The sequence below is a fragment of the Carassius gibelio genome, chromosome A16 (genome assembly GCF_023724105.1).
Source record: "Carassius gibelio isolate Cgi1373 ecotype wild population from Czech Republic chromosome A16, carGib1.2-hapl.c, whole genome shotgun sequence".
In the NCBI taxonomy this organism is placed as follows: Eukaryota; Metazoa; Chordata; class Actinopteri; order Cypriniformes; family Cyprinidae; genus Carassius; species Carassius gibelio.
In genome coordinates this window covers 30,770,748-30,793,349 of record NC_068386.1, presented here as the reverse complement: position 1 = coordinate 30,793,349, position 22,602 = coordinate 30,770,748, and the positions used below count along the sequence as shown (strand labels likewise).

The following is a 22,602-nucleotide window of genomic DNA, read 5'->3' as shown; positions in this document are numbered from 1 at the left end:
AAACTTAACAACTACCTTATAAACTATTAATAAGCAGCAAATAAGGAGTTAATTGAGGCAAAAGTCATAGTTAATGATTCGTTAATAGTGAGAATTGGATCCTAAAATAAAGTGTGACCAAATTAATGTATTTAAAATGCAGAATAAGCCATTAATTTGTGGTTAATAAATAGATACCATATCAACAATATGTAACCCCTCTCACCCGGGTCCTCTCCGACGCTCGAACCCGGGTCTTCCGGCATGGGAGGCGGACGCACTAACAAGGAGGCTAAATGGCTACAGCCACTAGCGTCTGTCGCTAGTGCATCTCTTGAGATCGGGGAGTGAGGTTTACCTGCACAGCACTACTCGCTGGCCTCCGTTACACTCACCCCCTTAAACCTCACTCCCATCCGGGTCACGACACCAATGTAACCCCTCTCACCCGGGTCCTCTCCGACGCTCCTCGCACTCGCTCCGAGCGGGGCTCGAACCCCGGTCTTCCGGCATGGGAGGCGGACGCACTAACAAGGAGGCTTGTTACAAATATATAGAGAATAAAATTGTGGCAAAAATCATTTTTTATTTTTATTTTTATTTAAGATATACCTAATGTAACCATAGCAAAAGTACATTTCTGGCTGAAATAAATTTTTACATCTACGTTTGTTGTGTTAATTTAAAAGACAAAAATCTTCTATTAGTCTCCAATCTGTTATTAGGCAGTTTAGACAGTTCTTTAATGCTTCACTGAATAGCAGAAGACACTAACCAATTTTAAATTCCAATTGTGCAGATGGGGAACGTTGTAACTCTGTGTTACAGTATGCCCTGCTATTATTAAAACTATGCTATTATATGACAGCGATGTAATTTACACTAATTACTTTTATGAATTTTAATGAGAAACCACATTAAACTCCTGAATAAAGCTGAGAGTCAATGTTGCAAAATTATTATTTCAAGAATTGTAAAGCATTTTGGTTTGTCTATTTGACTCGTGTTCATTGTCTAACTACAAAATTAGTTTACTTTAATTCTTAAAAATACCATTATTTTATTTGAAATAATTTTATTTTATTGACAAAATATCTATATCTATATCTTGTTTATATATAAGCAAAGTCTAAAATAAAGCAATTTAAAATAAATGATCTATTCTGGAAAAAAAAATGATTTAAAAATGGTAAAATAAAAAATTAATAAATTATGAGTGGTTAAGTGAATCAATTATGTCAATCAATGTCAGTGTTTTAATGAATGTGTCATTCAATCATTAATTCAGTTCATTAATTAATTTGTTCAAAAGGCTGCTTCATTCAGGAATGAAGCGAGTGGCTGTCTTTATAGCTGAATAAAAACTGATTGTTTCAAAAGAAAGTTGTGAGTTTCTTGAAGAAATTTAACCATTCTGCTGTGGTGTGATGACAATGCTTACATTGTTGAGTTATTTATTTATTCATGTATTTATTTTGTAAATGAGAAATGATACAATTAAAATCTATATTATACAGAACAGAAAGAATGCCCTTGGAGTGAAGATTGTTTCAGATCCTCAGAAAAGCCAAAATGTCAACATATTCTTTGAGCATCTGGCCCACAAAATGGTTTTTAGTTTATTGCCCCACCCCACCCTTTTTTTCTTTACAATGTTACCTAGCACCCCGGCAAAGCTACTTTTACTGTCTCTCACTGCTTTGACGAGGGACCCAGTCTCCTCTGCCCATTTAAGGCTTTGTTCAGTCAGCTTTCTTTTATTCTCTACAAGAACCCTAAAGCTTTTACTGCCGTGAGTTGGATAGATTATTTGACTACTCCAGTCTAGACGATAGACAATCTAATCAAAACTTTCCCTCATTTTTTTTTTTTTTTTTTTTTTTTACATTCTACACTTGAATCTATATTTTTGGGAGGGGGGGGGATGTTGTGAGTTAGGACTGATACTCATTGTTTGCTTGAATGAAGATAAAGCTACTTGATAGTCTGGCAGTGTTTAGATGTAAGATCTCATGGATAAAATGCATGAAAAGAAGTCTGGAATAGGCCTGAAGGGCAGTCGTCGATAATCTCAAACAGCCAGATCACTGCTTTAAAGTATGTATGACTCCATGTTCTGATGATGCTTCATTTGCTTGCCTTTTTCTGTGGTGGTGTTTTTTCTTTTTTTTCTTTTTAATATGTAAAAGTGATTAATGTTTGAATTTTGAAGATGTTTCATTTTTTGAAGATTTCAAGAAGTTAATAATCCTGCAATATGTGCCCTGATACAACTATACTTTTATTAATAGACCATGTATAAAAGCGTGTCAAACTACAATAATACAATCTTGACGCTAAAGTGGGCACATTTTCTTATTACACAGCAAAAGCTGAAGGAAGAGCGTGAGGCCAAGAGAGCACAGCTGGATAGCAGACATGACTATGTTCTCAGCATTGTGTCCTCCTGTGTGGGTTTGGAGAAAGCTGAAGTGGAAGATGCAATACTGGAAGGCACACAGGTTAACAATATTCCACAGACACACTTCTTAATTTGGTTTTGAAGAGCATGTTGTCCACATTTTCTAGTCAGGAAGTCATTGATTACTAGGACTCCCTAGGATATTTTATACAATGTTATTTAACAGTATTATGTCTGATCTTTCAGATTGAGCGGATAGAGCAGTTCTTTGATGCAAATGGACTTCCTCACCTCATTTTGTACTACCAGGATACAGAGCATGTAGACATGGGTTAGTAAAATTTAGTAAAAAATCCAAGAAATACTGTAATTCTCTGAATGTTTGACTATTTTTGTTTGTTTGTAATTATAATTTTTTTTTTCTTTGTAATTCTAAATATTCTCAATGATGATTCTCATTAAATTCTCACAAATGTTACACTGCATCCAAACAAGACATGCGATAAGATCAGTCTGTCTTTGTTTGGTAGCTGTATCATCTTCAGTGTATCGCAGTAAGAAAGCCAAGGTCTTTGTGACAGAAGGCACGGATGTGGCCCTCACTGGCATTTGTGTATTTTTCACCCGGGCAAACACCTCCAAGCCTATCACGTCAGAGAATATCCACAGGGTAAATGGAAACTCATGTTTTTGTTTGCTTTTTTGAGAAATATTAGAGTGACTACTGTGTTACATCTTAACCATATAAAATTATACATTTGAAATGTCAGCCAGATAAACAAATAATATGTATATACACACACATAGTTTTCATAGTTTATTTTTAATTTCATGTGACTGTTATTTCATATGTAAGGTTTCATTAAACAGTGAGTTTTAAACCAAATATTATTCAACTGATCAAGCAAAAACAATGTAATTGAATTTGAATAATGCAATTGTTGCTGATATTTTGTGCCCAAAAAGTAAGATGAAATGTTGATAGCGTGTAATGTAGATGCATGCAAATATCAGTTGTCACTCTATTTCTTAATACTATGCTTATGATTAAATCTACGTAGTTTTCATCATGGGGGCAAAACATATACTATACTAAACTATACCAAAAGTCATTTTGCTTGCTTCAAAATATGAAGATAGGCAGTATAAATGTAGAAGATTGTGTTCAACAGGTCTTTTAACAAAGTTTTGGCCTATAGGCCTTAGAAAAACTTTATAGGGTTAATTTATCCTGTTACACATTGCTTTAATGCATTTTGCTAGTAATTTACAAAACCATGTCTTAACAGGTAAAAAAACTAAAAATGCAAATCTTATTAGACAATGAATTATACAATATTTGTTTGTTTGTTAGTTGGTTTATCATTTTATTTTAAGCACTTTAACTGACCATTTTTTGTGTGTGATATTTTAGAGCCTTATATGACATCAAAACAACAACAAAAGTCTCTTGTGTATACGTTCATCCTCTCCCCTCTGTTTTCTCTCATAGGATGTGAACTTTAACATGTTGGACACCATGGGTGTTGGTCTGCTGAAGAGTGTGGAGCAGCTGCTGTCAGAGATCTTCATCCCTACTCTGTGGAAGATGAACCACGGCTGGGGAGAGCTAGCAAGCTCGCAGGCTCAGGCTGTCAAGCAAGACTTTATAAACTCTCTGGACAGCTTTGTCTCAGTTTTAGCTGGGGCACAGGAGAGCCTGCAGGAAAAGGTCTCACAAATACAAATAGGCACACTTTTACAATTACATAAATACATCCAGGAATACACAGACTCCATTCTAGTACTGTATTGATCCATAACCTCTCAAAAATTAAATGGATGGTGGATTTGGTCAGGTAGATGAAATATTGGAAAGTTTTCAGCCGTCAAGATCCTGGTTTCTAGATTTATGAGATCATATATATATATATATATATATATATATATATATATATATATATATATGTATATATATATATGTATATATATATATGTATATATATATATATATATACATATACATATATATACATATACATATATATATATACATATATACCTAATAGACATTATATTAGGTAACATATATATATATATATATATATATATATATATATGTATATATGTATATATATATATGTATATATATATATATGTATATATGTATATATATATATATATATATATACATATACATATATATACATATACATATATATATATATATATATACATACATATATATATATATATATATATACATATATATACATATATATATATATATATATATATATATATACATATATACATATATATACATATATATATATATATATATATATATATATATATATATATATATATATATATATATATATATATATAAATTGGATTTAATTACCTAATAGACATTATATTAGGTAACATATATATATATATATATATATATGTTGTGCAGCATCCACCTGGATCAGGGGTGTCAAACTAAATTCCTGGAGGGCCAGAGCCCTGCAGAGTTTGAACTCTAATTCAACACACCTGATCCAAGTAATCAAGTCATTTCTGAACAATTGAATTTGAAAAATACATGGTATGCATGTTGGAGCAGTGTTGGAACAAAACTCTTCTGGGCTCCGGCCCTCCAGGAATTGAGTTTGAGACCCCTGCCCTGGATGATGCAACAGCAGCCATAGTGTGCCAGAATGCCCACCACACACAAGCTTACTGGTTGAGAGGAGACATAGTGATGAAGCCAATCAGTAGATTTGGGGATTGTTAGGAGGCCATGATGGTCAGAGGGCGAATTTGGCCAGGATGCTGAGGCAATGGCACACCTCTACTCTTTTTGAAAGACATCCTGGGATTTTAATAAACACAGAGAGTCAAGACCTCAGTTTAATGTCTCGTCTGAAGGATGGTGCTTTTTGACCATATAGTGTCCCAATCACTATACTGGGGCATTAGGATGCGCACAGACCGCAGGGTGAGCACTCCCTGCTGGCCTCACTAACACCTCTTCCAGCAGCAACCTAGTTTTCCCAGGAGGTCACCCATCCAGTTACTGACCAGGCTCACCCCTGCTTACCTTCGGTGGGCAAACAGTCTTGGGCTGGAGGGTGATATGGCTGCTGGCTGGATTTGTGTGACTTTATTTAGATATAATTACTTAGCTATAACTTAACTGTAGTAACTAGCGTTCACTTTCAGTGTTATGACTTTGTAAAGCAGATAAACTCATTGCAAGGTTGCCAGAAATTATACACATTATAAATTGTCCCTACCTCAAAATTAATTATTTAGACTGCTTCACAGTTTAAATAATAAACTTTATTTTTTTTTTCTACTAAAAAACACTCAAGTCTTTTTTAACACAGATCATCAATTTAATATCCACCATACAAAATACCTCTATCCCAAAGTAATATCTGTGGAAATTGTTTGATATTTCAGGTAAACCTCAAAGAATGTGAAACTTTTGACTTGACGACATTGAAAGGTCCTTCAGATTACACAGCGGTGGCTAATAATGCAGAAGCTCTGGAGAAGATTGAAGCTTGCATGAAAACTTGGGTCAAACAGATCGAACAGGTTTCAGAATAATATATGAACATGTTATTTGAGAGTGTGTGCTTGCAAATAACATAGGAGCTTCCTCAAAATTTTTACTTTTTTGTCATTTCTTTTATATGTTGTATTCACTTTTTAACCACCCTGTCTTGTGGTCTGAAGGTCCTTGCAGAGAGTGACCAGTTAAGAAAAGAGGCAGATGACCTGGGCCCCCGTGCAGAGCTTGACCACTGGAAGAAACGCATGTCCCGTTTCAACTATCTGCTGGACCAGTTGAAGAGTCCTGAGGTCAAAGCTGTGTTGGGGGTTCTTATTATAGCCAAGTCCAAACTGATTAAGGTTAGTTTTATGATTTATATGTATATATCACTATTAGCTGTTGGGTGAAAAAGAAAATAGCTGGGACATTTATCTTGCCACATAAAAGTGAAGGTAAATTTTTTTTAAATATATAATTGAGTTTTTTTGAATTAATAAGGTGAATGTTCTTTACTTTTGCACAATTCCTTTTTTCATTTTCATTTCAGTAATGCCCTTGATTTAGCCCCTAAATTATTTGCCTCCGCAGGTTTGGCGAGAACTAGACATCAGAATTACTGATTCGGCAAATGAGGCCAAAGACAATGTGAAGTACCTATACACCCTTGAGAAGTTCTGTGACCCACTGTACAACAGCAACCCTGTAAGGCTTATTCTGTAGTTATTAAATTTGTGCCATACAAACATAGGAAACAAAGCGTCTTGTGTAGATAGAAATTTGTATCTTTCAATCATGGGAACTCTCAGAATAGCATGTTAAAGGACTGCTAACATATATCCAGACACGCTGCTGTAAGCATGTGAAATGTACTGCTGCTGCATCAATAAGCACATATAAATCACCTAGCAGATCAAGACAGGTGGAGATGGGGGAGGTGGAGGGTTCCAGAGGATCTCTGATAGCATGCTGCATGACCAGCTATATATACACTGCACTGGTCAGAATTAAGAACAATAATTATATCACTACAGTGGGGTGGGATCCATAATTGAGTTCCTGAATTTCATGTGTTGGAAGCAGGAAAATAGGCAAGCAAAAAGATCATGGTGCCAAACAGTATTGGCTAAATGACTGGGTTTTCATGATTTTCATTAGCCATTACTCTAGTCTTCAGTTTCACTTGATCCTTCAAAAATCACTCTAATATGCTGATGTATTATTTATCATCTTAATATTATTCTTTTTTTTTTTAGCCTATGATACTTTTTTCAGGATTCTTTAATGAATACAAATTTCAAAAGAACCTAATTTATATATATATATATATATATATTTGTAAGTCAGTATTTTTCTTTCCTTTTTTCTTTTTTATGGAAATCCTTTATCCTTTATGATCCTAAGGCTGTCTTCAAAACATATTTTATATCAGTTTATAAAGAGTTTTGTGAGCATTTGTCAACTCTGTCAGCTTACAAGTCAAATCTGTCAGACATAAAGCCTGAAACTGTTACACTAGGATGACAATGTTGACATGATTAAGCTGTGACTGAAGCGACCTCAAAATCTTTTGTATATATATATAATTCCTGTGGCAATGTGTTATAACTAGTTGATAAAGTGTGTTTTTGGTGAATCCTTATGTAGGTGTCCATGGTAGAAGCTATTCCTGGACTTATAAATGCAATACGTATGATCCATAGCATCTCTCGTTACTACAACACCTCAGAAAAGATCACTTCCCTTTTTGTCAAGGTAAGAGTGAGGTGACTCCCAAAATAACTAAATTTCATTACACAGACTTAATGCTTTAAACTAAAAATATTATCTTTCTCTTTAGGTTACAAATCAAATGATCACTGCCTGTAAAGCCTATATCACAAATAATGGCTCGACAACCATATGGGATCAGCCGCAGGAAGTGGTATCTGAGAAGCTTAAAGCTGCCATTCGCTTAAATCAGGTATAATGTGACATTTAGCTGGAAGATGTGTCTATATACTTATCAAGGTCTAGATACCTCTAAGTATAAAGATAAGTATAAGATATAATAATTTCTTTTCTTTTAATATAAGATAGTAAAAAGATGTAATTGTATATATATATATATATATATATATATATATATATATATATATATATATATATATAGAAAGGCGTCTCAAAACACTTGAACACAGAATTTGCTTATTTTTGCTCTTGTGCTGACAAATACATACAAAATATGTCAAAATACCCGCCTTGGAAATTATGCTTGAAAAACTGTCAGTTATTTCTTAAGTGAAAGTAAACAGTTGAGGAAAAAAATGGGATGTGTATTATATTGGATGCGTTCATCGTCTCTTAAAGTGACCGCGCCTAATTTAGCTACTGGCTGCTATAATGTTAATCCAAGAAAATGAAAATCACTCACTGCTCTTGACTGAATTACTTTGTAGTTTTAACAGTCAAACCAAAAATTATTCAGACACCAGATATAATTTTTGATATATATAGCAAAACTGTAATAATGTGAGAAATGTTGAAGGTGTCTGAATAAATGTAGGTTTTATCGTATATTTAATTTTTACATTCTAGACTATCCAGTGCTATTTTACATTTAATTATTTGGTTTCTGTACCTTGACACCTACAAACTTGAAAAAAAAACGTAAACATTGTGTAAATAGCACAAATAAATAAAAATAAACTAACATACAAATTAAACAATTTCAAACAGGGCCCACTTTTTCAAGTATTTTTTGATGCATTTGGAAACAGGAGATGAGCCCCTTTTCTAATGCACCACCTAGCTGTCACAGTGTCTGGGTTGTGTTCCCTGGGTTTCCACTGGGTGTCCTCCTTTCCCACGGTGTCTGTCACCTTATGAACTGTCTGTTCCCTTATTTGGTCACCTTCCTCCTTGTTTGGGTTAATTGATTATTCCCCACCTGTCTCCAGTTCCCTCATTACCTTCTGTGTATTGATACCCGGTCTGTCTGAGTATGTGTCATGGAGTCCTTGTCTAATGTCTTGTCATAACGTAGTCTTGATCCTGCCTTGTGTTTTGTCTGTTCTTGTTTATTTGGATTCTCTGGTTTTGACCCTGCCTGGACTGTTTACCCTTTTGGATTACCCCTTAATAAATATCTTACCTGCACTTGGATCTCTCTGTGTTTCTTGTATCACCGGACGTGATAGAAGGACTCCGTCAACACGAGATCCAGCGGTATGTCGAGTGATGTTTCTTCCCCAGCCACCGAGCGAGAGAAGCAATCAGTTTGAGGGAACCCACCTGGTCGTGTTTCGCGGGCCAGGGGAGGTCGCCGAGGAGGGAGTGGGCAAGAGGAGACTCAGCATCTCTCTCCACCATGGCCCACCTTCGACTCTGGGCCCATGTGGGAGGGACCAGAGCTGCCGTCTCACTATGGTGGATGGAAAAGGCCAGCGCTACGACCCATGATGGCCGCAGGGCCAGTGCCACTGCACAAGATGGCCGCCAGCCCAGCGCCACGAGGCAAGATGGAAGCCAGCCCCGCGCCACAGCACAAGATGGCTGCCAACCCAGCGCCGCTGCAGTGCATGGCCACCAACCCCGCACCACGAGGCAAGATGGAAGCCAGCCTCACACCACAGTACAAGATGGCCGCCAGCCCAGCGCCACAGCACAAGATGGCCGCCAACCCAGCACCACGAGGCAATATGTACGCCAGCACAGCGGAACAGCACAAAGTGGTCACCAATCCAGTGCCACGATGCAGGATGGCCACCAGCTCAGCGCCAACGCCAAACTTGGCCGTGTGGTGTATTTCGCCGGTTCTCAGAAGAATCACACTCAGTCAGGGGTTTCTCACCGAAGAAAAGACTTTATTTTAAACAAAACAAAGTCGAGAGGACGTTGCAAGGAACTCTCCCGTGCGTTATTTGGTTTTTCCTTATATACATCATACATGGGGCGGTCCCACATAGACATGTCTCCTTTTAGACCATCATAAATCACAAGGGGAGGGGAGGCCTTTAAGGTATGTCTGACCATATGCTTATCTCTGTGCATTCCAGGGCATAGGCAACTTGTCTATTAGATTTTAGGCCTGTAAGAGTTTAATAGAATAATAACTTTAAAACAAAAATGGCTAGATTCACATTGATTATATACTTGATTAATTGAAACTTTACTAATAAAAATCTTCCACATATTCTCCCCTTTGAGACTTAATAAGTCTCACATTTGATTATTCTTATCCAGAGTGCTACTCCATAATCCAGTCATATTAGTTACACTACCTAGTGACTAAATAAGTCACATTGTATTATCACCAGTGACTAGATTATGGAATTCCACTCTGAGGGATTACTGGACCAAACATCTCTCTCCTTATTTGACGAGGAGGGAGTAAAAGATCCAGTCTCCCAAATTCCTTCTTTAATAGTACACAATGTTAAAAGCGTGAGCGTGTAATTGGTTCAGCACTTGCCTGTGGTTATCACAGTTATGTATAAAAGACATAAAATACATACATTACATCAATAATTGAATATCACAAGATTATAAAAGTTGATTTTCGGCTCCGATACTTTATGTATCGTAGAGAGCCTCCCTGGGCCAAAGTTCAACTGGCACTTATATCCAGGGTATGGCTAACCCTTAGACATCTTCATCATCCTCAGAGTTGATAGAACTATCGTCCAAAGTTTGCTCATTCAAGTTCAGTTTGTTTAGCCATCCTTCATAATATTCCTCCAGACTCTTTTCAATGATCCTTTGTTGATTAATTGGGACTTTTATCACTCCCATTTGCTTAACAGTAGCATTGATGATTAATGATCTTAATAAAGGTAATACACAGCAAAATAATAATCCTCCTATTAATATGGCAACTCCTAAAAACATTCCTAGTTTAACAAACCATGCTCCCCATGCTCCAAATTTCACATCAATCCAATCCCAAATGTGTTGGTCTCTTCCGGCATTTGTTGTAATTTCATTTCTTAATTTTTTAATTTTTGTCATAACTTCACTGAAAGCTCCTCCAGGGGCGGTGTTATTTGGGATAAATGTACAACATTGATCTCCAAACATAACACAAACTCCTCCCTTGTCTGCCAAGAGCCAATTAAGAGCCTGTCTATTTTGCCATGTCATTCTGCTTGTTGCATGCACTTGGTCGCCTAGTAAAGTTAAAGCCTCATCAGTATAATTAATGAATCTTTGTTGATTATAATAGATATAATTAATCCACTCTGTATTTTTGTTTGGTGTGATCCAAACCAGGATTGACTCAAAACCTCCTTTTATTTCACTTCTTGCCTTGAATTTATTAGGAATTCCTCTTGGCTGTCCAATTGAGTCTAAATATACGTCAGGGTCTGGCTCGTATCCTCTTTTAGTTCTATTGTCTTCCTTTTTCGTGCTCTGTTCTGTTCCCCATTGTGCCATGCTAACTTCTTGAAGTAACCTTACTCTTACACATATACCTTTCCATCCAGCTGGTAAAGACGGCAATAATATTTCACCTCCACAGATCCAAAAGAAATCTGCTATTATTAATGATTGATCTTCATAAATTTCTATTGGAGGTAAGGCTATAGTTTGATTTTCACATTTTTCAGGTGCTATCTTACTTCCTTTAGTTGTTCCGAATGCTAAAAGATCTGGAGCTCTAGAAGGAACTCCTGATTTCCAAGAATTTTTCTTATCTATATACCAAATAATAGCACATCTTCCTTTAAATTTACCCACATCTTGGGTTCCTTTTGGTTTATGGAAACACTCATATTCCTGTTTATAATCTATGCTATACCATTTTGGAATCTCTACTTTTTGTTTTTCAATTTTTATATTTTGACCGATATCTGAATACTGACACCAGGATCCCCAGAGTGGTCTAAAGAAATAATCTGTTAATTTAGGATTTCCTAAAAATCCAAGGCATTCGGCAATACAATATGGCCTGGTAAAATCTGTTAAATGACAAAAGTTTCTTCCAAATTGGGCACATTTTCGGTAGTCATATGGATTTGGTATGGCTATTACTTTGTTTAACGGAGATTTGGAGCACAGCAAGGAATTTTCTTTTCCTGTTTCTTTAGCTGTAAAGGCTGCCCATTTATACCATTCATTATTTTGGGCTGTATCCCATAATGCATCAATTTGACTAACGTCTTCATCACCTTGAACATCATAATCAATGTCTCTACGATTTTTGATTATCGTTGGTTCTGTTGGGTTGATCACATTATCACTTTTGTTCAAAGGTTGTAAAGTCAATTGAAGGGAAGTCAGGTTGCTTTCTATCGGTTGAGTTTGAGTCTGCATTATGAGATTCATTAGGCATAGAATGGTCTTCAGACATGTTGTCAGACTTATTCTCTGTCCTCTCCAGTTTGTCTGACAGGAGGAAAGAGCTCTCGTCAGTTTGCACTTCATCATGTGTCTCTGATTCTTCCTCATTGCTCTCTCCTGTATTGTCTGGTTGTCTGCTTTCCTTTCTTTCTGCCTTTCCTGTGGGAACTCTAGTACAGTGGTTTAGATGATACCAGGTTGTGCTTCCCTCCACTTGGACTGCTGTTGGAGTAGCTCTCACCACTGTGTAGGGTCCTTCTCTCCTGGGCTCATTCCATTTTCTCCGGAATACCCTCAGATAAACTTGGTCCCCTGGAACAACTGGACAGACCGTCTCCGATTCCTCACTGGGCTCTTTTCTTTTTTCCTGTAAATAGATAGCTTTATGTATGGCAGTTAGTTTCTTCATATAAGAGCGAAGTTCCATTTGTAATTGTTCTAGAGGAGGTCCTTTATAGGGACCTCTACAATATGGCACAGGCATGGGTCGACCCGTAAGCATTTCATGCGGTGTTAAGTGTGTGCTCCTGTTAGTTTGCATGCGATAGCTCATTAGTGCGAGCGGTAATGCATCAATCCAATTAAGTTTAGTACTTTCACATATTTTGTTTATTTTAGCCTTGATAACTCCATTAACCCTCTCCACTATCCCTTGTGACTGAGGTCTATAAACGCATCCTAGTCTCTGTTTTATTCTTAATTGTTGCAACACTTGTTTCACAGTTTTTTGTATGAATGCCGACCCATTATCTGAACTTATTTCTGATGGAATTCCAAATCTAGGAATTACCTCTCTTGTTAGGAATTTAATTACAGTTCCTGCTCCTAGATCCGCGGATGGTACTGCTTCCACCCATCTGCTAAACCTGTCTATGATAACAAGCATGTATCTTTTGCCTTGTACACGCTTTATCATATCCACATAATCACATACAAGATGTTTAAAGGGGCCTTCAGGTGTTGGAATATGGCCTATTGGTGTCACCATGCCTTTTCTTACATTGTATTTAGCACATACTTCACATGTGGACAAAAATTCATCCACCATTGCATATAAATAAGGAGACCAATATCCTTGCTGTTTAATTTTTCTTACTACTTCTCCCCTTGCACAATGGTCAAAACCATGTGCATCTGTAATAAGAATATTCAACAGTGAAGTAGGTGCAACAATGTGTCCTTCATGTGTACGCCAAATTTCCTGTGAGTCTCTTTTAGCTCCCCTTTGTTGCCACATTGATTGTTCATAGGGGCCTGCTTGTTGTTGTATTCGAATAATGTCATCCAATTGAGGATGAGGCTCGATAAGTACAACAGGTGCTAATACTGCTACTTGACACCCTGAAGCTTTTTTAGCTTCTAGATCTGCTGCATTATTTCCTTTGATGACATAGTCATTTCCCTTCTTGTGTGCTTGACATTTGATTATTGCTAGTCGTTTTCGTAGCATCATAGCAGAAATCAATTGCCCTATTTGTTCACTATGTTGAATGGGAGTCCCATCACTCTTTTTGAAACCTCTTTGTTTCCACACTGCTCCGAATAGATGACATACACCATGAGCATACGCTGAATCTGTAAAAATGTTAGCAGTTTGTCCTTTTGCTAACTGACATGCAGTTGTGAGAGCTTTTAATTCTGCTAATTGAGCAGAGCAGGGCTGTACACAATGTTGTGATATCACAGATTCAAATTCTTTTTTGTTTTTCTTCACTACTGAATATCCTGTATGATTTCCTTCGTGATCCCTAAAGCTAGAACCATCTACAAAGTAAGTTACTTCTGCTTCAGTAATAGGTGTTGATTCTAGATCTGGTCGTAATCTAGTAAATGCCAAGGACTCATTCACACACTCATGAGGTTCTCCTTCAAAAGCCAAAGGAATTAACTCAGCCGGATTAACTGTATGGCATCTTTTAATGGTAACATCTGGATATGTGAGTAATGAGGAATAGGCTAGAATTCGAGCTTGTGTCAGAACAAATTTCCCTTGTTCTATTAATTCCACAACTTTGTGATGGGTATATATTGTTACTGGATACCCCATAGTTATTGTGGATGCTTTTTCATAAGCATAATACACTGCAGCTAAACCCTGTTGGTAACATGGTGGGTATCCCTGGGCTACATTGTATAATTTTGTGCTATAGTATGCTATAGGCTGTTTTTTCCTCCCACTACAGGTCTCTTGCATTAATACAGCTGATGCATAACCATCAACTCTATTTGCCACGTATAGATGAAACATTTTATCATATTCTGCCATTCCCAGGGCAGGGGCCTGTTGTAATTCTTTTTTTATTGCTTCAAATGCTAGTAAGGCATCTGTGTTCCATTTTAATGGATTTCTTAAATGTTGTAATCCTGCTTGTTTCATAATTTCTCTCAAAGGCCCTGTCTTAACTGCATAGTCTTCTATCCAATCGGCACTAAAGCCTGTCATTCCTAGAAACGTCATCATTTGTCCTACTGTCTGAGGTAACGGTGTTTTACTTATACCTTCTAACTGAGCTGGTGCTATAGCTCGTGTACCAAATGCAATTAATCTTCCCAAGTATTCCACTTGAGGCTGGCAATACTGCAATTTGTTTTTAGACACCTTGTGTCCTCCTTCTGCTAATTTTGTCAACACCTTAATTGAGTCTTTGTGACATTGTTCTAGTGAGGTAGAACAAATAATTAAATCATCCATGTATTGTAATAGTGTACCGTCTATTACAAGGTCTTCTAAATCATCCTTCAAAATCTTGTTGAATATATGTGGTGAATGTTTATATCCCTGAGGAAGCCTGGTATATGTATATTGCTTATTTGCAAGTGTAAATGCAAATAAATATTTACTCTCTTCTGCAAGCGGTACACTAAAGTAGGCAGAGCAAAGATCAATTACAGTAAAGTATTTGGCATCAGGAGGGACATTTGTCAGTAAAGTGTGCGGGTTTGGTACCTCAGCTGGCATATCTTCCGTTATTTCATTTATTGTTCGTAAATCATGAACAAGTCGCCATCTATTTTTGTCTGATTTGATTACAGGCATAATTGGAGTGTTACAGTAACTAGTAGTTTCTATCAATACCCCTGCCTTCACTAAGCCTTCAATTGTCTCCTTTATTCCTGCTTCCGCATCTGCCCGTAAGGGATATTGTGCTTTTCTAGGCAGACGTGCATTTGGCTTAAGTTGAACTCTTACTGGATTTGCTGATTTTATTAATCCAATATCTGTGTCATGTTGAGACCATAGCTCAGTTGGTACCTGACACTCCATTTCCTTAAATAATTCAGTCTAATTTGTGTTTATTAAATCAGATGCTGTAGTCATCTGTGTCATTTTATTTTGGCTGATAACTACTTCCTGTGGAATTCCCAGCAAACTGGTTGCACACAGAATTTTGATGTAATTTTTGTCAGCTGAATGAAAAATCAATGGGTTTTCTGTTGATTCCCATTTGCTTTGTTCTGCCCTTTTCATCATTGGTCCTAAATCTTTTGCTTTCCAATTTCTTCCTACATATACTGCAATATGCGGGACAGAGTTATTTACATTGAACCATTTTTTGACAAACTCACTTTCTGGTATGTTTAAAGCTGCTCCCTCCTTACCTATGATGATGTACTGGGAGACTATTTCAATCTGCTGTCCTTTTGTTTCTTTTTGCCATTTCTGTTCTATATCTTCATCCCTTTCTTGATCATACATCATTGTGCAATGAAATTCAGACTTTGATAGCTGTGCTTCAGGTATCTGTGCTTCAATAAACTTTCCCCATTTATTGACTGTCTGTCTCACATCTTGTTCTATCTGTCCTATCCAAAAAACATTTGCTTTTGGCTCTGCAACCATCATTTGTTTTTCTGTTCCTATTGAATCAATATATATACCTTCTGGAGAACACCAAATTTGTAGTCCTAATTTACATAATGCATCTCTTCCTAACAAATTAATAGGAGTTTGATTTGATACCAGAATGGGCATTGTTATACTTTGATCTTTTGTTTGTAGACACACTGGAGCTGTTATGGGAATCAATTGCATTTTTTCCCGAGAATCCTATTGTCTTTGCAAATTTTCCAGACAAGGGGAGATGTGAAGCATATTTCAAATTAATGCATGTTAAATTTGCCCCCGTATCTACCATAAATGGAAATGGTTCTCCCTCTATTTTAATCTGCATAATAGGCTCTTGATCAGCTTTTGTTGATAAAATTGGAAGCTGACTCTCCCCTTTAGGATTCTCTGGGCACCCCTAATAGCCTGGATTGGGACCTCCCCAAGGGTTTACTGGGCCCCGCACTGGGCCCTGAGTAGGCTGTTGCCAGCTCATCTCCCTTCTACCCTGAGGTTGCTGTGGCCATTGTTGAGTTGGACAGTCAGCTTTGATGTGTCCGGGCTGTCCACAGCCCCAGCACAAGGGGGGAGGCCTGTCTCTGCCTCTGCCTCTGCCTCTGCCTCTTTGCTGTATGGGGTTTTTTCTCCATCCCATTTGTCCTGGCTGTTGAGTATAAACATTTATTATGGGCACAGAGTTCAAGTGTTCATTTGGAGGGACTGCTGTAAGTAGGCTTGACTGAGTAGTAGGTTGTGGAGCAATTACTGGAGGCATTAGAGTCATTTGTTCGGCTGTTGCATTTGTCACTGAAGCTTGAATATTTTTCTTATTTTTCTTTGTGAGTTCTTCAAGCTGTAATTGAGTTAGTTTACGTTGTAACTCTTTCTCTTGACTTTTAAGTTTTAGTTCATTTTTTCTTTGCTGTTCCACTGCATGAGACACATGGTCACAAAACTCTTTGTGTGTTTTAGACGTTAAACCGACCACATCCTCCAGCTTGCTTTTTACCGCTGGCGGCATAGCATCAATCACAGCTTGTCTAAACAATGTTGACATTAATGGGTCTCTTTCGGGATCCCCCTCAGTTTCTTGTTTCCACCTTTTCAGCTCTTTTTGGACATAAGTGGTTGGATTTTCTAAATCTCCAATTCCTTCTCCCTTCAGTGATTTAGGATTCAGTCTGATCGGATACTCCGCACGCAATGCCTGCCATACTGCTGGGCGGAATGCATCAAAAACAATCCCATCCATATTGTGAGAGTTCACAGCTCTGTTTAGAGTCGTGGTAAGAAGAATTTCATCCATCTTTGTCCCTCCAAGAATTTTAGCCAGCAGAGCTTTAACATCTCCCACTGCCAATAGCTTTCCCATTGTTTCCTCTTCAAACACTTTAATGAATTTCCCTGCACCCTCATGAATATCAGGAAGGCGAGTGACAAGCCCCTCGAGGTCCTGCGAAGCCCAGGGGACATACTGTCCCTGCTCACCCTTGATTAAAATTGGGAGCTGTGCGGCCAGTGGTCTAAGTGTCCCTTTATCTCTGCCCTGTTCCCATTTACCGTTCTCAAATAACTCCTCTGCCTGATTCTCATCCTCATTACCATAGAACAACTTACTCTTTCCTCTTTCCAATTTATTTACCTCTCTGATCTTTTTCCCTGATTCTCTAATTTTCTCTTCCATTTCTTCTTCCAAAGCTTGTGCTTGTGCTACAATATCTCTATCTTTCCTCCGTTTTCTTTCTAATCCTTCCTCAAACCAGGTTTTGTCTTCCTGACATGCTTTCATTTTTTCTAACGCTGTACGTGCTTGTCTATAACAGTCGAGTTGCAGACCTTCTGCATTCTCCTGTCTAGTTTGCTTCTGTGTTTTTACAGCTGGTTCCTCTCTATCTTCCGTCTCTAACTGCCCTTCTAACTCTAGTTCTCCTGTTACCTCCATGGTTCCCTTGAGTAATGGGAATTCTTTTCCTAAAGGCAGATAGGGAGGGGGGTCTGCATATATCTTTTCTTTTCTCATGTTATCTTTCTCTGCCTCCTTTAGGACTTTCCTAGCCTGTTTTATACTCTTCAACATATCTTCACCTTCTTTTTTAAACAGCGCAAGTACTTCTTTCTCTTTTTCCCGTTTTGTTTCTCTTTTTTCTTTTTTCATATTGATGCTTTTAGTTTTATAGTTTTTTATCAGAGTTTCCATTTCCTCACACAATGCCACATCAAATGTCCCTTCCTTTGGCCATTTTGTCATCATATTTTTTGTTCTCTTCTGCCATTTCTTCGAGATTTTGTCTATTTGCTCTTTACACAGTGGATTTTTTAATCCAAGGATTTCCACTGGTGTGGCTGCCATATCTTTATTTATATTATTACCACCAACAATCAACTTTTTAGTTTTATATAATAAACTTGGTTACAATCTCTTCCTTTCCTTTCACTGAATTTAACTATTTTTTACCCCTTTCACCCTACTTTCTATTCTTTATTATGTGTCATACCCTTTTGAATTTAGTTTTTTATTGTCTCATGCGTTTACACTTTTTTAAATTTATATTATTATTTAACTGTCTATTTTATTTATCCTATTTTATTATCACTTTTTAGATAACTATTTCTAACAATAATTCTTTATTTTTATTTTTACTTCTCTTTCCTTTTTTGTCCACCCATGTATTAAATCTTTAATGTGGGAACTTCCTCCCTTGCTCTCACTCCCACTGTACTGGGCTCAGAAAATGTTCTCCCCTTTCACACAGACATCCAAATTTCAAAACTCTATGATAGATCTCGGTTCAAACTTTATTGATACTATTTCCCTAAGCCCATTCACACTTGCTACACTCTTTATTGAGCCAGAGTGCTTATGCTCGCATACTTTTTCCCTTTATCTAAGGGATAATCATTCATTAATTGTCCTTTTATTGTCAAGGCTCATCATACATTCATCCCTCTCAAGTGGATCTGGGACGAGTCCAATTCTGCCGGTTCACACCTAAGTGAAGGTCCAGGAACGGTGCTCGACCCTTACCCACCCAATACGGAATTTATTTGTTCATACATTCATCATCGTTCATACGGTCATTCGTCCGGACACAGTTTCATCCACACAACAAAACACAGCTCTTTCTAGAGCTCGCTCTACCTAGAGCGTCCTTAAGGGCCCACTTATTCTGTCTGCTTATCCGTTTATCACTGCCCTTTCCTAGGTCACAGCTATCCAATAAACACAGACCATTGCATACAATGTCTTTTTGCCTACACCCTTTTTGTTTTAAATCTAGGTTACCTTACAAGGCTTTCCTTTCAATAAACCAAATATGTGCATGCGGTTATTTCTTCTGGAGTGAAACCCCTTTTTCAATTTGGATATCCTATTTTTTCTAAATTTGGAAGAGTAGATTTTAAGTGTCCTTACCACTCAGAACTGACCTCAACCAACACAAACGAATTTTATAAGCAAAAATGCTTACCTTGTTTTATGGTGGCCACCCGGTTGTGTTGATCATCGGTCAGCTCAAAAGCGGCTGTCCACTCTGCCACTCTTGTCCAGTCCCATCTGGGGTGCCAAATCTGTGGTGTATTTCGCCGGTTCTCAGAAGAATCACACTCAGTCAGGGGTTTCTCACCAAAGAAAAGACTTTATTTTAAACAAAACAAAGTCGAGAGGACGTCGCAAGGAACTCTCCCGTGCGTTATTTGGTTTTTCCTTATATACATCATACATGGGGCGGTCCCACATAGACATGTCTCCTTTTAGACCATCATAAATCACAAGGGGAGGGGAGGCCTTTAAGGTATGTCTGACCATATGCTTATCTCTGTGCATTCCAGGGCATAGGCAACTTGTCTATTAGATTTTAGGCCTGTAAGAGTTTAATAGAATAATAACTTTAAAACAAAAATGGCTAGATTCACATTGATTATATACTTGATTAATTGAAACTTTACTAATAAAAATCTTCCACAGCCGCTGCCTCATTCTTGGAGTATTTCTCCATGCTGTCAAAGATCCTAGAAATTCCCAAGACTGTTCACGTCACGGCTGCTGAGCCAGCGCCACAACCCAAGATGGCCGCCAATCCAACCGCTCAATGCAAGTCAAGTCATGGGTGATTTTCAAGGACAGAGTCAAGTCACGGGTGATCTTCTAGGACTGAGTCAAGTCACCGGTGATCTTCATGAACAAAGGCAAGTCACCATCGATTTTCATGAGCAAATACTAGTCACCAATGACCTTCATGTACAAGTGCAAGTCACCGATGGTCTTCATGAACAAATGCCAGTCACCAATGATCTTCGCGAGCAGAGTCAGGCTACCACCGATCTTCTGGAGTCCAGTAAAGACACCAGGGCATTACCAGAGTTTCGTCGTCCCGTTGGTCCGGCCGCACGGAGGTCTGCTCCGCCTTGGGGGGCTCTCGTCCTGATCACATGGCTGTGGTGGTCTTCTGCTCCGCCCTGGGGGGCTCTCGTCCTGACCACACAGCCATGGTGGTCTTCTGCTCCGCCCTGGGGGACTCTGGCCTCGACCACAAGGTTGTGGTGGTCTTCTGCTCCGCCCTGGGGGGCTTCCGCCCTGACCACACGGTTGTGGTGGTCTTCTGCTCCGCCCTGACCACAAGGTTGTGGTGGTCTTCTGCTCCGCCCTGGGGGGCTTCCGCCCTGACCACACGGTTGTGGTGGTCTTCTGCTCCGCCCTGGGGGGTTTCCGCCCTGACCACATGGTTGTGGTGGTCTTCCGCTTCGCCCTGGAGGACTCTGGCTTCAACCACAAGGATATGGGTGTCTTCTGCTCCACCCGGGGGGGCTTCATGTTGTTGTTTTTTTGCTTTTTGTTTTTGTGTTCACTCCTGTCCCTGTTCCTCTCTGTTAGTCTGGCCCTTCGTCCCTCCCCCTGAACCTCCTCCGGTCCTCCCTCCTGGTCTCCCTGTTTTGTGTTCACACTTCTGGTGTCTGTTCCCCATGTTTTTTCTTTTCTGAATATATGTATATATATGCTCTTTGAGCATGTCTGCTGAACACTGCCTTTGAACACCACACTTAACCTTCATCCACAGCTTCCTTTTTCTTTAAGCTTTAAGGCTCTGATCTTTTGTAGGCAAAGATAAACCCAAGAAGAACACATAACCAGTAGACATAAATTATGTTTATTTTATAAATTGTATTTGCTCACAGCATGAAGTCTAGTGTGAATTCAAAGTCATGACCTGGTAAAGCCAATAAAAGAAATTGGACATGACAGATATCTCAAATTGGTTTCACAGCGCAAATTATAACCCTTTTTCTACAAAATTTATTATTTAAAATACAAACTTCACATTAAAGAGGCTCCATTTGTATTAATTAATTAATTAATTTATTTATTTATTGTTCATATGCTATACAGTATTCACCGCATTTAAACACAGTACTTAAGCTTCATCCCATTTAGGGAAAATACAAGAACACAAATAACAAACAAAATATTTAACAAACAAACTTAGTTATTGATAATAAGTGGTGAAATAGTAATTTAATATTATATTTTAATATTTGATATAGTGAATATATTTATCGTTGCTTTGTGAACAAAGTGTCTATCAGATGAATAAACTGTAAACACAAATTTTTGTGTCCAATATTTTAGGAGTACCAGAAATATTTCCAAAAAACCAAGCAGAAGCTGGAGGAGAATCCGTCGGAGCGTCAGTTTGACTTTAGCGAAATGTACATCTTTGGCAAATTTGACACGTTTCAGCGACGGTTGAACAAAATTCTAAACATGTTTGGCACCATTACCACCTACAATGCCCTGCAAGACTCCAAAATTGAGGGACTGGAAACCATGGCAACCAGATTTCAGGTATGGCCATTACGTAGTAATCAGGGTGGTCTAGTTTTAGATTTGCACAAAAGAGCATACCCAGAAGATAAAAGTGTATTTACTGACAGGTCAGTACAGATTGCCTTTTTAAGTGGCATATAAATGTTTAATTTGGATGAAGCATTTACTAGTGAGGCAAAAGTTGTGAATTGTAAGCTGAAATTTAATTAAGTTTTGTCAAACACCTCAGTTTGTGCAGTCATAGTAAGATATCCACAAGAATCAAGTTATTCACAGTTGGGGCTATAATTAGAATTTATTAATATAATTTTAATGTACTGTTCATAATGGTAAAGTGTAAGTCTCATAGGGTGAATACCGTTAAAGTGGGACACTGTTGGATAATTTGCTATTTCTGTAGATCTACAAATGATTACATGGCGTTCCATAATATTTTTAAACTTAAAAAATAGTCCACCCAAAAATGAATATTCTGCATCATTTACCTCATGTTGTTCCAAAGCTGTATGCATTTCCTTCTTCTGACAAAAGAAGATATTTTAAAGAATGTTGATGACCAAACATTAGGGCAGCACAATTAGAAATTAGAAATTAGAATTAGAGATTTTGTTTTTCTTTCTACATGTTATCTTAAGGGTTTTTACATTGTTTTGATTTTAGTTTTAGTATAACATTATAATACTATTCATATTTGTACCTTTTTAATTTAAAGAAGAAACAAATCC

At 37.8% G+C, this 22,602-nt stretch overlaps 1 protein-coding gene across 2 annotated transcripts in view; it reads left to right on the top strand.

Moving 5' to 3' along the window:
- dnah5 (dynein, axonemal, heavy chain 5) overlaps positions 1-22,602 on the top strand; it is a 245,639-nt gene that overhangs the window by 9,968 nt on the left and 213,069 nt on the right. For both annotated transcript variants that reach the window (XM_052619029.1, XM_052619028.1), the window contains exons 2-11: positions 2,346-2,480; positions 2,627-2,711; positions 2,911-3,050; positions 3,873-4,091; positions 5,816-5,953; positions 6,095-6,271; positions 6,501-6,614; positions 7,557-7,664; positions 7,750-7,872; positions 21,680-21,895. In XM_052619029.1, the coding sequence (XP_052474989.1) occupies positions 2,346-2,480; positions 2,627-2,711; positions 2,911-3,050; positions 3,873-4,091; positions 5,816-5,953; positions 6,095-6,271; positions 6,501-6,614; positions 7,557-7,664; positions 7,750-7,872; positions 21,680-21,895 (1,455 nt within the window). The remainder of the gene's footprint in view (positions 1-2,345; positions 2,481-2,626; positions 2,712-2,910; positions 3,051-3,872; positions 4,092-5,815; positions 5,954-6,094; positions 6,272-6,500; positions 6,615-7,556; positions 7,665-7,749; positions 7,873-21,679; positions 21,896-22,602) is intronic.